The 15,424-nt window shown below is 42.8% G+C and overlaps 1 protein-coding gene across 1 annotated transcript in view; it reads right to left on the reverse strand.

Annotated features, from left to right (window-relative positions):
* doc2b (double C2-like domains, beta) overlaps positions 1 to 15,144 on the reverse strand; it is a 109,757-nt gene extending 94,613 nt beyond the window's left edge. The window contains exon 1 of the mRNA XM_056397896.1: positions 14,411 to 15,144. Within this exon, the coding sequence (XP_056253871.1) occupies positions 14,411 to 14,729 (319 nt within the window). The 5' untranslated portion in view covers positions 14,730 to 15,144. The remainder of the gene's footprint in view (positions 1 to 14,410) is intronic.
* Positions 15,145 to 15,424: the final 280 nt, after the last annotated feature.

Genomic DNA, 15,424 nt, shown 5'->3' on the forward strand with positions numbered 1-15,424 from the left:
GGAGATAAGCAAAGACCTGCAGGCTTTTTCCACTTTGTAGGTTTAAGTTTACTTCTAAGGAGTGGTGGAAAGCAGATCTACGCAAATGTGGTACTCCAGTAAAATTTTTGGATGGACTGCAACAGCAGTTTTCCTGGTTTCCTGGCTGCTCTGAAGCTGCAGGGAAGCAGAGGAGGGCTTCCACTACAATGAGCCTCATCTCCATTACAACAAATAAAGTACTTTCATTACATGTATCATTATTACTAAAGGAGGCAGAGGAATAACGAAACATAAGACAAAGCTAGTGCCTGTGGCAACTTTCCCGTGCTGCACACCAGTAGCAATGCGTTTTATGTATCTAACAACATAGACAGAGTGGGCTACAGTAATGGAATAGGAGTATGGCAGAGCCTCTGGTGGAAAAACCTAGGAAGCATTGTAGAAAAGTTTCTGATGCTTCAGATAAAAAACTCAGCGTTCACAGTCTGATCAAAACTCTGAAAAAGAAAATGACTGACAGTGAGGACAAACATGGATTGCCATTGGTTACAGGTGTCACCTTGTTGCTCTTGGACAGGTTGGCATTTGTAAAATATTTGGAGTAGGCTACATAACTATTGCATGCACCTGAATAATGGATTATTATCCAGGAACTGTGGAAATGTATCTGTATCCAACCGTGTTTGTGTAATTACTCTCACGGCCAGAAGATGGAAACACAAGTTCCGTAAAACAGGTTTCAAGATAACATAGGAACAAAACACTGGATGTTTTATCTGGACTAATTTGCTTTGCCAAATATATTTTGGAGGAAGCTCAGTTGCTGCCTGGATTACATTTCCAATCATGGAATTGAGACATTGTTATACTGCACAGACACTGGAGGTCATGGTGGATGGTCCTCTGAGAACCCAGAGAGCCTGATGCAGCCCACTTTGTTCTTTTGCTGCATTCCTGTCAAACATGGCCCCGTCCTGTGCCGATGGCGCTTGGACGTTCCAACTCACTTGGACGGAGAACAATAAGTTACACTGTAACCATCTGATCTGTATCACAGTGGTTATCCACACAAACAGGGGGAAAAAGCTCCGTGCAACAACACCTGGCTTCATCTGAGGAAGAGAGGCCTTTTACATTTAAATGCCTGGAAGTAGCTTGAAATGACTGAAGCCTTCAAAAATGTTTTCCTACAGATAAGTTACATAATGTGCTGTGATCAGATACAGGGAAGAATGACGGCTTTCATAATATTATAGCATAATTGTGGGCCTTTATCAAGCTGAGAGGTTGTTACCGTCAATAATAGTGCTATTATTGGCAGATGAACGTGGGTGTGTAGAGTGTGATGTTTTCACGGAGCACCCCCACCCCAAACACTACTAATACATATATGTTCCATCAAACATTCACTCAGTGTCACAGTAGATCAACTACAAAGATAGGATTTGCATTCAAGACTGAGGATTTACATTTTAAGGTGTTATTGATGTGTTTTTTATGATACACACTCAAGTTGACAGCTCCTGCTAATCCAGTGGAAAGTAGTACAAGCTATTTAAATAATATGCTTCATTATCACATTAAACCTTAGGGTGTATAAAGGAAGCGACGCTGCCACTGACACCTCCAAGTGTCTTTGAGAATCAAAGGGAGCAGTGGCTGGCAGTACAGAGCTGCTTTTCATGAACTTCCATCCACCCATCCTCACTCTGAAAAGTTCAAGCCATAATGTCAAGAAGATTATACAGGATATAAGATGGTGATTATGTGAATATAAAACACCAGTCACATCTATTAGAGTCCTATAGTCAAATACTTCATCCTGAAAGCAGATTGCATTTAGTGGAATTTGAATGGATTTTTACCAGTAAGAATATGTAGATGGTAAATATTAAATGGACTGCTTTTATATAGCGCTTTTCCTGTCTTATCAGCCACTCATCGCAGTGCTTCTTCTGACCACTCATCACTGTGTGACTTTATAGCTGGTGACCAAAGGACAGAGTGCACTGAAACTTGTCTCAAGTGACTTCCCAGCATGCATGTGAGGAAAAGCAATTCAGTCGAGGGTTGCATAGGGCCTTAACACAGCGCATTTATGCTCTTTTTTGACACCACGGGTAGACAAAGCTTGAGCTAAAAGCTGCTGTAAATGCTAATGAAGTAGATCTAAAAATATGTTGGTATGAACTGAATAATTACAGTATATACCTACTTTTTTAGGTGAAACTACAAAGATAATAAATATATCTTATTGAAAATTAAGATATTGGACTTCCTAATCATGAGTAGGAAATTTAGTTTGTATCTTTATGAAAGTTCTTGAACGAATGAAATTAGAGTATTTAAATAGAAGAAGAAAAAAGCCTTTTCTTTTGATGTGAGGTATGGTTACAGTTACAACTCCTCTTCATTTCCCTCTTCACCCAAAGTGGAGGTTTAAAGTAACACCATCAAGAACGCCCCAGCATTTATTGATACAAGTGGACTTTCATGGGAAAATGTCATTTTTTTGGCCCTCTGAGTTTTTACAGACCCGCGGTCTCCCGAAAAGATGACTCAAGCTCTGTTGCACTTTGTGGGTTTGAGTCATGGATCTTTATGTAAGCTTCTCTGTGGTGATGATATTTTGATGAATTTTATTGGTAGCACAGCATGCATATGAAATGTGCTTTTAATGCCCAACATGACAATTAAATGTCTTGCAGTGCCTGATTTATAATTCAGTGGTATTAGTTTCACCTCATCTTTCAAATGAAGCAGGAATATTGCCTTACTGAATTCAGAACAGCTGCTTGTGACTTTTATGGGCTAATTTAACCTTACCAAATCATTCATGTCATAATAGTCACTAATACTTTTCTCAGTTTCATTCAGAGTCCTATTCCTTTTACTTCCTGGAAAATACTGTGTCATTGTTCACCTCCTGAGGCAGAGAATAAAGAGTCAGTCCAGACCAAGGTGTCTTGACAGATATTGGCCACCGGATCTGCTGTGAAAATTAATACTGCCTCGAGGATGTTTTCAAATCTTACTAGTGACCGCCCCTGATCTTTACTCTAGCACCACCAAAAGGCCAAAATTTGCACTTGCACAAAAAAAATATATGAAGTATCTGATAGACACAAAATTAATTAGCTCATTCATGCTCCCCTGAGGATGACTAATTTGCATTTTGTATATTTCATAAGCTTTCCTCTGAGCCACCTCCCGGCCAAAACATCAATGTAGTTCACAAGATACTGTATAGCATAGTCTAAAGGGCTTCACATAAGCCAGGTTTCCATCCAAATTTAGCACTAATTATAAGCAAATTTCCAGAAGCAGTCAATAGAAAATGCTAATTAATGCTAATCAATAAACATTTCCATCCACTAAGATGTGAATTTCAGGAGTTGAGTGCATCAAGATGAACAGCTGGTGGCACTAACTCTCCAGTTGTACGCCATTAAACCACTGCAGAATAAGACGCAACGAGATGACGTGATGACGTATGTATTAACCCATTCATACCGCAACATTGCCCCTCCCACCGGCTGCTGCGTATGAAAATGATGAGGAATCAACAATGCTGCGCTACGCAGCAGCCGGAAGGGGCATCCGGTATAAATGGGTTAATTTTAGAAAGGTAACAGTCTCTGTCTGCTGCTTTTTTTGTCCGTCAAGTGGCATCGCAAGTTTCATAGAAGTTATTTAATTTAACAAGTCTGTGTCCACACTTGGTCACATTTTGTTTTTACAAAGGAAAGTGTAAAAACTTTCTCAAAAATTCATGGTGTTTCCACAAAAACGACAAAAGTGTTCAATTTTTGCAAAAATTTTAAATGCAGGTGGATGGAAACAGTTATGACTGCACTGATGTTGAGTTGCTTTATCAACCTTTTCTAGAAATAGAAAGTCATCCCATCAGAAAAAAATTAAAGATGCTATGATCACAAAATTCCACAGACAGTGGCTTTAAACATGCCATAGGATAAAATTATGGCCATCAGTTATAGATCTAAGAAAACAAAAATGTATCTAAATATATATTCTGTAAATTCCACAAAGCTTATCTACCTAGTTGCTGTAATGTTCTTGCTTTAGTTGCAGAGCAAGAACATCATAAAGTCAGTCAGTGAATGAATTTTGATGACTCCATTGCATTTCCTCTTTGACTTAGATGATAATTTCTGTCCTCTGACCGACCTGCTCTGCCCCCTCATCCTGTTCAAATTTAAAATATATTAAATAACCATGAAAATGCAATTTCTATGTGACGTTACTACAGTATGATTAGAGATTACATACATAATCTTTAAGCCTGCAGTTGTCTGGAGACCATCTGGCAAGACAGACAGCCCCAACCCCAAGGAAATTAAATCTACTTTAGCAGACAATAAAGGAAACACACAATACACCTACACAAGAAATCCTCCTGCCTGGCTGGTATTAGTCCAGGTGAGCTCAGCAAGCATTTTCAGCCCAACACTCCACTCTGGGGCCAGACAGTGCAGTCTGTGGCCTGCCTACAGCAGAGCTGTCTTGTACAACTCATTGAGTTGTCTCTCCTGTGGAAGGAGTACCTGAAAGACTGACATACTAAGATGTGACTTCCAAGAGTCCAAAGAAGCAAGGCAGTGACCTATTATCGATCCAGCAGAGGTGGGACGCAGAAACTGTTAAGGAACATGAATTCAGCATGTTCTCTGCGGATAAACTCAACAGGAAAGAAAGGAAGCCGCTTGGGTCAAGTAAGAAATACAAGTGCTGGACTCTTTTGTGCATAGCTGAGCCCAACAATCAGTCCATTGAGAAAATCACAGCAAGTTTACTTTTTATACATTACAGGTACATGTGTAGTACTATATGAAAGACTACACAATTTTAGATAACACTGGGTGAGAAATGTTGGACCAACTGGAGAATTGATTTTAAAATCAGGCTACCAATTATTGACAAATACAGTATTTAAATGAGGCCCCTTAGCACAATACACAGGGAAACTGCTGCAGCTGGAACAAATGACCATCTCGTAGGGTCATTAGTGCTAGCTCATTCATACAAAATGCTTCATTTATTGTTGCTTTTCATTAAAAAAATGTCTCTGGGTTAAGGTCCACATATGTAAACCTTGATTAAGAATGCAGAGGCTCTTAGGCACACAATCTTGGAGGTCCACTCTCCACACACATGCAATCCAGGCTTTAAATTATAGGTTGTCAGCGGAGGCCACTATCTGTTGGAAACACCTGTAGCTTATACAGGATTTATGCTGACAGGTTACAGCCAATGGTCACAACTTGACGGACAATATCAACACCTGTAGATACATTCTCTCATACAGGATTTACACCACATAATTGCAACAGTACTTCCCTTGGCCAGCAGCGACAACATGAACCTATCAACCTTCAGTGTGTAGCTGAACAGCATAGACAAGAACATACTGCCCCACTTCCATCAGGTTCTATGACTCAGATTTCTCCATAAATCACAAACATTCATACTGCTTTGCATAGGTAAACCTATAACAAATAATAATATATATAACCTGTATTACACAGGATTTCCTATATAATCACACATCCTGGAATAGTGACAACAATAAAATACTCCTGTGCTTTCCAAAAAGAACCAATGTCAACTACTTCTCATTGTACAAAACACAAAACCCTGGAGACAAGAATATATACCTTAGCTTAGGACAGTCTATTATGTGTGATTAACAATATGAGAGAGAGCCTACCTCTTCTTTCTGATCCTCCACTACATCATTGAAGTCCAGACTACGTCCTCCTCTGTTGCCAGCACTGATAAAGAGTTCAAGCGTTGTTGCCTCGTCCTCGTTCTCAGTTCATTTTCAATTCTCCTCATGTGGGGAAAATAGTTGAAAAGTAACCTACTCAGGTGAAGGTGAGGGTGGTGCAGTTAAACAGGTGACTATCGCAGGGCTGTGGCTGAAGTAACGTTAGTGGCGACTGCCGCGTTACAGTCTTTCTCCTCCTCCTCGACTTTAGCATCGTCATCTCCATGCCGTTTGCTAATGCTAGCATTTATCTGCTAGCATGCTAGTATCTATCTGCTAGCATGCTAGCGTTAATCTCGACTTCTGAAACAAGTCGAGATAAATGGTATTTTGTCCGAAATTCAGTTTCTGTGTTATCATTTTCCTTGCTGGCCTTTCTCTTTACTGCTCCACTGCTCCAACGTTTGTTTTCCAGGATGTTTTTTATCCGCCCGGACGACCGGCTTTGCCGCTAAATTTCCACGGTCACCACCTGACCTCTGCCCTGACGCGTCATCACCATGATACGTACACAGCCAGCAAACCAGTCGTAATACTTTTCCTATTTGCAAATAAAGTAACTGTTCATTCATTGGTTCGCATTTGAAAACACGCAAACTCAATTAATTGATTTGATTTGACAAAAAAAAAAAAAGCAGAATGACTTGGTGAGGGTTTGGAGGCCCCCTAGAGGTCGGAGGCCGCCAGGCACCGGCCCAATCATGCTTTCATGTATGTTCCAAAAATAAGAAATGTATATATTTTAAATGCCTATCTAGGGACCACTATTGTAAATTAGCTAGGATGTAAAGGATGTGGCACATGCCATTAGTTCATGCTATATACTTAAATAAAAACATTGAATAGGTTATCACATTATAAAAGGAGTTATGGCTAATATTTTAGCAAACTGATGCCAGTTTACACATCCAGTAGGCAGAGAGCAAAATTATGATTGATTAAGAGTCATGTTTGTGTCCACTTGATTAAATGATTCCCAGCCAATACCATAAATGAAACCAACTCCAGCTCACCTATACAGTATGCAAGTCAGGTATTAGAAATTATTAAACCACCGTAGCTCCAACCAGGCATCCTCCCTTATGACTGAATTTTGCAATTTTGTGGCTCCAGCAGCTGCCAACATCGGAGCAGTAAGCCAAAAACAAAACTCATTGAACATCCATTCAGAAAACATAAATTTAAATAATTTTAAATGGTTCTTAATGAAATTACATGTAAAAATTGACATCATTGTGGAGATCCTAAACTCTGGGGGGCCCCAGGCAAAGAAGCCCATCGATGCCCTTTGAAGACTCCCCACATGCAGACTGTTGGCAGACACTATATCTACAGCATAGGGGCCCCAATTAGGTTGGTTTTGGGGCAAGAGCAGAGCACTGTATAGTGTCTTTATGTGAAGTTTAAGGGGATTTATAGTTGCCGGAGGTCTCTTTTCCCCTTGGGGACCTCAAACATTTGTCTGGCTTGCCTCTCATAATATTGCGCCTCTGATCATTTATACTGGACATCTTTGCTCGTAATTGCAAATGGCAGTCACAAGTAACAATTTGAAAGCTTTGAACTTTCATATCCAGATATCCTTTAACATGGCCTCATTAAACTGCACACAGCACATTTAGAGAGACAAGATTCTAAAAATCTAATAGTGGTGATCTGAGCTCTCTGTAGACAGAGTGCCCACTCTATGCAGCTGTGGGTAAGTTAGTTAAGTTTTGATTCATCACTTGGTGTGGGCAGAGAAGTGATCAGACACTGGGATTTAATTTAGGCAAATGGAGTGAGTCTATGTCTTCTCAGCAGGGGGGTGTGAAGCACTTTTAGATTTAAGCTGGTTAAAAGCAGTTGGATTTTTCATTAAAAAAAAACAAACAAAACTAAACACTGAAGCTTTTAGAAACACATGTATCATTTGCGATATTTAAACACACTCCCTCAATGTGTGCATGCAAAGTGTGACATACTAAAGCCAAACAGAATTTCTCCCACTGATGACATCCACAGACGCCAAATGGATCTGTGTAATAGCTGGCATTATCATTACATAATGTGCTTAGTGGGATGAAGGGAGGGCAGAGGCAGAGTTTGCATCTGATGAAGCAGAACTGCTGCTAACTTAAAACACTCGATGGCTCCCGTTGAGAGACAGCACCAGCAATAATAACCCATAATGTGAACTGGCTGACAATCTAGTACGCTTTGTTAGTGCTGGGTTAGTCACAGGAAAACATGGGACACTACAGTGAGTCATTACTACTGCATGACAGCTTGCAGATAGACTCTTAATAGGATTCTACTGTGCTGGGCACGGCAGCGCTGAAGTCACTCTTTACATTGAACTGAGCATTATGAGGCTTATGGGATGTTTTCAAGTGGATTGATGCAGCCCTCTGTTTTGCAAAGGTCTGAAATGGGTTTTGGTCCGGGTTCGGCAACAGATGGCTCCACAATACACTTCATTCTCCTCTGCCCTTACAGGAATACACATTTTTTAGGAGGTTATCCCATTGGTCAGATACCAAAATCATTCACACATTACTGCTAAACTGTTTGCTAATAGCAGCTGCTTTGGGAGAATTGTTATTCACCTGAAGCATCGTCGGTATGCTGTTCGGAAAATGCCTTTTATCTCTCCACAGTCCGCTGAGGATGTCAGCATGGAGTATTGTCATGAATGATTTTGGTGTCTCTGATTTAGTCATGCAAGTCTTGAATTTATATTAATCCGAAAAGACAAAAGATACAGCAACAATCCTCATATTCTGAGTGTAAATTGGGATGGTACATAGGGAAATATTGAATTATTCTTCTCCCGCAGGCGACAACTGTGCTGCCATTTCATTTTCTGACATTATCATGTTTTTGTGGATAGGTGTTCTCACCGGGCCACTGAGAAAATTATGCGAGCTTAGAATGAGAATTACTCCAGTTTTATCCTCATTACAAAGATTGTTTGTTTTAGAATCAATTCTATAATTCATTTAATTAACTAAAAGGCTTCACTAAACTTCACATTAAAATCCTATATGCAGAAAGCACTGACCTCTAAGGTTTTTGAAAGGTACATGGGCACAGTGCTGTACAAATGTTTTAGGCCCTTTAGGCTGTATGCATGGGGTTAATTTGCAAACACACAGCCAGAGTCATAAAGACCTATCTTCAGCAACAAGAGGAACAAGGAGTCCTGCAACAGATGGTCTGGCCCTCACAGAGGTCTGATCTCAACATCACAGAGTCGGTCCGGGATTACATGAAGACACCGAGACAGCCTAAATCTACAGAAGGACTGTACCTACCTGCCAAGTACCTTTAAAGGCTGTGTGCAAGTACTGAAGAGAGCTGGAGCTAAATAAAAACTGTGTAAATATGCCTACATATAATATAATATAATGGCCATTACAAACATTGCAACAGACATGAAAATATATTGTGTTGCAGGCCAGTCGAGCTTCAACATGTCTGTAACACTGTATATCCCTGTGGATTCATTTCAGTTTGTGACACGAACATTTTGTCATGATTTTCCAGACATACTAAATGATAGTGTTTTATTTCTGCTGCTTTTCCTTTCGGACCACGTCTGTCAAATTGCTGACTATCTGATGTTGCTGCTAACTGGCGTTAAACCTAACACCATCCACACTTTCAACAGTGTGTACAACTGTGTCTACATCCTTTTTTCTATCTCGCGTGAGTCACAATCTCAAAGATGTCAGGAAACAACTGAGAAAATTCTGTCGCATTTCACAAACCTCAACTAAATATAGATTTTACTTCCTTTTTCTGACACATCGTTTTGCTCAGCTCCCTCCTGCTCTGACTGCACCTCACCAGTTGACATCTACAAGCAAACACTGTAGCTCAAGTCTTGTACTGAGGAGACAGCAGTAGACCTGTGTGTGCATACATTACCACCACCACCACCACCACCACCTCCCACCAACCCATCCGGCACTGCCCTGTCAACAGATACCGCTCTGAGGCTTATCTCTCAAAAAACACAACAGCCTGCTCTGTCATGTGGGTCACACCGGCTATTTCTCCTGGTCCCCGGCAGGGATGTGGCCCTCTACACCCACCGTAAACAACCACTAATTGATGTGGCAGAGATCCGGATGTCCAATTGGGTCTGATTACCCCCTCTCGCAGGGGAGCAGGGACACTTGGTGGGTGATGCACTTTTCCGTTTCAATTAAGCTCAAGTTTTAGTCAGGATGAATCAGATAATGCTGCTGTTATGCAGATTAACCAGCAGGTTCTTAGCGAGGATTGAGATGTCCCTGTGTGATTTGGTTCATGAGGGAGTACACTGCCACGCCGCTCCACCCCCCCTCCAGAGGACGCATGCAGATACTGGATCAAGTCCCGCAGGACCATGAGCAGCCAATTTGGGGCAGCGCTGGCTCTTTTAAATCACAAACAACAGGAAGCAGAGAGTTCCTTCCTCTTATTTCACACAGCAACAGAGTCAAAGTTAACCTGCGCAGGTTTTCGAAACTCTAACAAATCACAGCGCCGCTTGCTGCACTGCCAGCAAAGAGAAATTACTTTACCTCAGTGTGTGACTCATACGTATGAGGCCAAGAATTATCAGATCAACCTCACAACAAGTGTGTTGAAACTTTATCAACCCATACACATGCTGAGCTGATAAGGCAGGAGAAAGTGGTTAGAAATTCCACCATTCATAATTGTTATTCTTATGAGCCCGTTGCCGTCCAGAGAGAGCTGTTTCTCTGCTCATAACTGATAGGACGTGTTCCTGGCTTATATACTGAGCTTTTTCTCAAACAGCCTTGGTTTCAGCTGTCCTTCAGCAGATCTTTCAACGCTCCATATTATGGGAGCAATATAAAAGGAGAAATCCTTTCACGGTACTGCACAGCATCAGCCTCTAATGCTTGTTGCATACTCCACTACTTATTTATCAATACTTTTTTTTTTTTTTTTTTTTTTATTCTTCAAGCAATGTTCTTTGCTGTACAAGGTTGTGGCGTCAAAATCTTTTCAAATAATAAAGAATTAAGTTGATTTCTCAGAGTTCTCACGTCAGAGTTTTTCTCCCTAATCGAAAACACGTACACAAACACAAAAAGATAATCTGTCTCGGTGCGTTTTGGTCCATTGAGTCTGTTTGTACAAAGAATTCCTTACTGGATGACTGTGAAGCTTTGGTGCAAAATGAGGCATTCTGGAAAAGACCTGATGATCACTGATGATATTTGACTTATAAAGCTGCATTGCACCTGTGCACCTGTGACTGTCCCAGGATGAGGTGATGTTTTCTGTCACCACAGGAACAAGGAAAATACACGAAAACCTGAGGCAGGAATGCGAAGTATATCACCTGTGGTAAAGTGCTTTGTTGACGCTAATGTACAGTAACTGATAGCAGTAGACTTCCTTTAAAGTCACATGTGCTGCAGGAGTATATTGTTTATACACCTTAGGTTTGTCCTCCCATGGCAGCAGCAGTAGCTTGGGATTATTTGGGATGTTGCATCAGACCCAAATGGCCACTTGTTATTTATTTTTTCATTTATTCATTCTAGTGCCTCCAGCCAACACCAGTTGACTCAAACATCCAATATCTTTTATTTCCAATTAATTCTAATTACATTGACAACACTTTTCTTTTCCTTGGAGTCGGAATCGTAATTATCCTTCATCACTGATGACTCTTCAAGTGATTGTAAAATCATTAAGATGATGCTGTGGCAGATGTTTGTGTCTAATTGCCTTATTAGCAGGGAGGATGGAGAGAAGCTGTGGTTTGACACTTACATAAACCTGCACTGTGACTGATCCTCAACTGACACCTTGGCAACAAGTAAGTTAGTAGCTGCGCACCAACAGCAGTTTGATAAAGTTACAGAAACTGTATGCACGCCACAACATCCCATCACCTGTTGCATGTATCCAGCCACATTTAGACTTCGCTGTTGAATGCATATTGGATTGCTACTGTTACCAAGAAAAGCCAAGTGTAAATGAAACCAAAAGGCATTAGATGGAATAGAACCAAAGACACGTTCTATCCAGATGTTTTAAAGGTCCACATCTGTCTTTCCTAGTTGCATATGTAACCTCTGAGACCTCAGTGTGCTTTGATCTAGGACATATGACGTGTCTTCAAATGATGTCTAAAGGCAAGGAGTTCATACCCGTTGCTGAACGGCTCCACTCTAAAGTGGGGTTGGAAGCCTTTGTAGTCTCTGTATGATGAAGTGTACACATCAGGTAGGGGTGGACAGTTTTAGGCAGAGGCTCCTCACAGCCATTCATAGTGTTGCATTTGGATGTATACACGAAAAAGTGAAAAAACGGAAAAATCTTGAAAGAGAAGTTCCAACCCTGCCTTGCTTCTGCACCTCGTCCCTTTGAAAACGGCAGACGATGGTAAATGGACTCCACTTATGTAGCACTTTTCTACCTATAAGTGGACAAAGCGCTCTCTCATTCACCCATTCTCACACGCTGTCAGTCACCCATCTGCATGCAAGGTACTGGCCTGCCCATCAGGAGCAGCCTGCGAGCAGGAGAAGCCCGACATTTGGACAGGAGGAGCTGGGATCAAACCGCCAAACCTCTGACTAATGGTCTGTCTCCTGATCGACAGCGGCTCCGGTCTTTGCTGAAGTTATCTCTCTTATGCTTGGCTGCACGTGGGGACAACAAGTAGAAAGCACTTCCTGTGGTTTCAGTACTTATGGTCATGTAGAGGCTGTAAGCTGATACTTTATGTCTACACTCCTCTTGGATCTGCACGGCGAAACCAAGATGGATTTATTACCTGGCTCACGGATGCATGTACCTGTAGCTTATTGTAAATGAGAGTGTATGAAATATGTATTTTCTCTGGGGTTAACAGTAACATTTACTACATAACAAACGCCAGGACAGAACTGGATGACTTTTTGAAAAGCTTCAAAAACAAGGGCAAGAAGTACCTCCTTGCAGTTGGCAACAGTTCCCAAGTGCGGTAAACAAAAGCGCTAACACCCTCAGAAAGTCACATCCCTGTGCAAAAGTCAAGTGTACCACAAATCGAGGGACTGCTCTGACAAATTAGGAGAACGCATCTCTCCATCTCTTTTTTTCCCCCAGGGACTGAAATCCTGGTTGCCTGGCAGAGGTCAGAGAGCAACATCTGCCAGGCCCGACCTACCTCCCCTGCACTCTACCATCCCCCCTCCTGCCTGTCCAGTTCTGGATTAGAGATGGCCTAAACCTACCCCCCCCTCTCCGCATGCCACTCTGCATGGATTAAGTCTTAGAGAAGCTGCCCTGCTGTCACACATTAACCTGCAATCACAAGTCTCTTGTGCGGAGAGCACACGCGACGAACATCTAGAACGGGAGTCTGATACAAACACTCTGTGCGGTGTTTGCACTGTTTTCGTGTACAGTGAGAGCAACACGTCGCTCAGAGCGAGCTGCAGCCGGGCTAAGTTCAGTGGGAACCAAATGCTAAAACAGAGACTAATTCACTGTTTCACTAATATGTCCGATAGATCCTGAGGTTTGTTAAAAAAAAAAAAACAACAATAAAAAGATGATGCAGGTAGCAGCAGCTTTCATTCTGGCACTACATTTATTCGATTTCTCAACACTGGTGCAAACGCATCATCTGTCTGTGAAGATATTTGCTGGCAGTGAAAATGGTTTCACAGTATATAGAGGTCTTGATCCATCTCTGTGATATGTTATTGCTCTAATAGCCCTTCTGTGTGCCATTAATTCCCATTATTATTCAGCCACTCGAATGTGTTAGATTTACGGAATGACATTCAGCAAAGGCTTTCTCAAAGGAGCCTCCCCTCTGTGATGAAGACAGATATGGACACACACACACATCTTTATGCTTTGGAAAACACAACAGACCGACAGGACAAACACTAATGCTCACACAGTTGGAACTTGCCCGTCTTGCCACAAGCCAGTACAGTATGTGGACGAGCTTACAGATGCAGACAGACTCCGCTGAGCGCAAAACTGCGACTAATGTGAAGCTTCATCAACAAGCGCTGAGTGATTCAACCTGGTTAGACCGACCGACAGTACAGACTGAGCGTCCCTGTACACACTGGGGATATGAAAAATGCACACATACACTCGTTGGCAGACACATTGCAACCGTTTGCTTCAGTAAAAACACACATATCATCCTTTCAGTTGGAGAAGGAGAGAAGAGGAGGAGGGAGGGAGGGAGGGAAGGAGGGGGAGCTGTATCCTTTGCAGCAGCAACAGTTGGCTGTCTGACGACTGAGAGGCAAAGAGTTGCAGCACAGAGACACACACATGGGGTACACACAACATGCATGCACACACACAGACAGACTCACAGACACACACACATGCAGAGAGAGAGACACACACACACACACACACACTGGGCAATCGGAAATAGAAAAAGATGGACGGGGAAGCTGAGAGAAGAAAAGGTGACAGATAAAGCCACAAAGCCACACGGCTGGAGGGATGCCTGGCAACCGGTGGCAAAAATGGAGATGCAGTAATAAGAGAAAGGGAGAGGGAGAGGAAGAACTAAAAGGGATAGACACACACATGTAGACATGTTGGAAAACACCATGGTAAACAGTAGGAGGGAGATACCAAAAAGGGGAAATCATCACTCACTTGAGTCATCTGAGTCGTATCCCTCCACATCAGGCTCCTCGTCCCTCCTGCCGGCCTGTAAGGAGGCGGAGGCTCCGGCACAAGCCCGGTCTGGGTTGTCCTCATTGGGGCGGTCACTTTCGGGAGTGGCGGCGGCCGAGGAGGTGGAGAGGGCAGAGCGCAGGGACCCGGCGTGGGGCGCAGCAGGGGGGAGGCCCCGTGGGTAACGGGGGAAGTAGTCAGAGATCTGCTTGATGGGCTGGATGGGGCCAGGGCACACATCAATGGCCATGTGCTCCTGGATGCTGATGGTGGGTTTCTCGCCTTTGCGTTGTGTCATGCATGCGGTCCAGCCCGGAGCCTACTCCCAAAACCAAAAAACTGAGAAAAGAAATTAAAAAAAAAAAAGAAGATAAACAGACCCACCCCCCTCGTACTCCTCTTCCTCCTCCTCCTCTTGCTTCCCTGGAAGAGGTGGGTGTTGTCCTGGGTGGGTGCTGTGGTCCAGGTGATCTGTGGATGTCACCACACTGGTCTACATGGAGATCTGGAGGCTGCTGCTGGTGCTGCTGCTGGTGCTGCTGCTGCTGCTGCTGCTGCGTCTTCCTGTGCTGTCCTCAGACCCAGACCATGCTGTCTGACAGCCTCACACACACTACTACCTACCCTCCTGCTCTCTCCTCTTCCTATACCCCCACACTCTGCCCACGTCTGTGCTGCCTATCTGAGAGAGAGAGCAGAGAGAGTGGTGTGTGTGTGAGTGTGTGTGTAAGGGAGTGTGAGGGAGAGGGAAGGGATTAGAGAGGATGGGGGGGAGGGATCAGCTGATGTCACTGCCTAGCAACCGAGTGGTAAACAGGAACCGTCGGCTGAGGTGCTTAATTATGATATTAACCCCATCCATCTGTCAGTGGGAGGGAAGATCCAGTGCGGTGCCGGACTCATGCACGTGCAAATGTGTGTGTGTGTACACCTCTGGAATGATAACCTGGACAGTGAACCATGAACTGATGTTTTGTGTTTGAGAATTATGTA

The sequence above is a fragment of the Seriola aureovittata genome, chromosome 15, assembly GCF_021018895.1.
Source record: "Seriola aureovittata isolate HTS-2021-v1 ecotype China chromosome 15, ASM2101889v1, whole genome shotgun sequence".
Classification (NCBI taxonomy): domain Eukaryota; kingdom Metazoa; phylum Chordata; class Actinopteri; order Carangiformes; family Carangidae; genus Seriola; species Seriola aureovittata.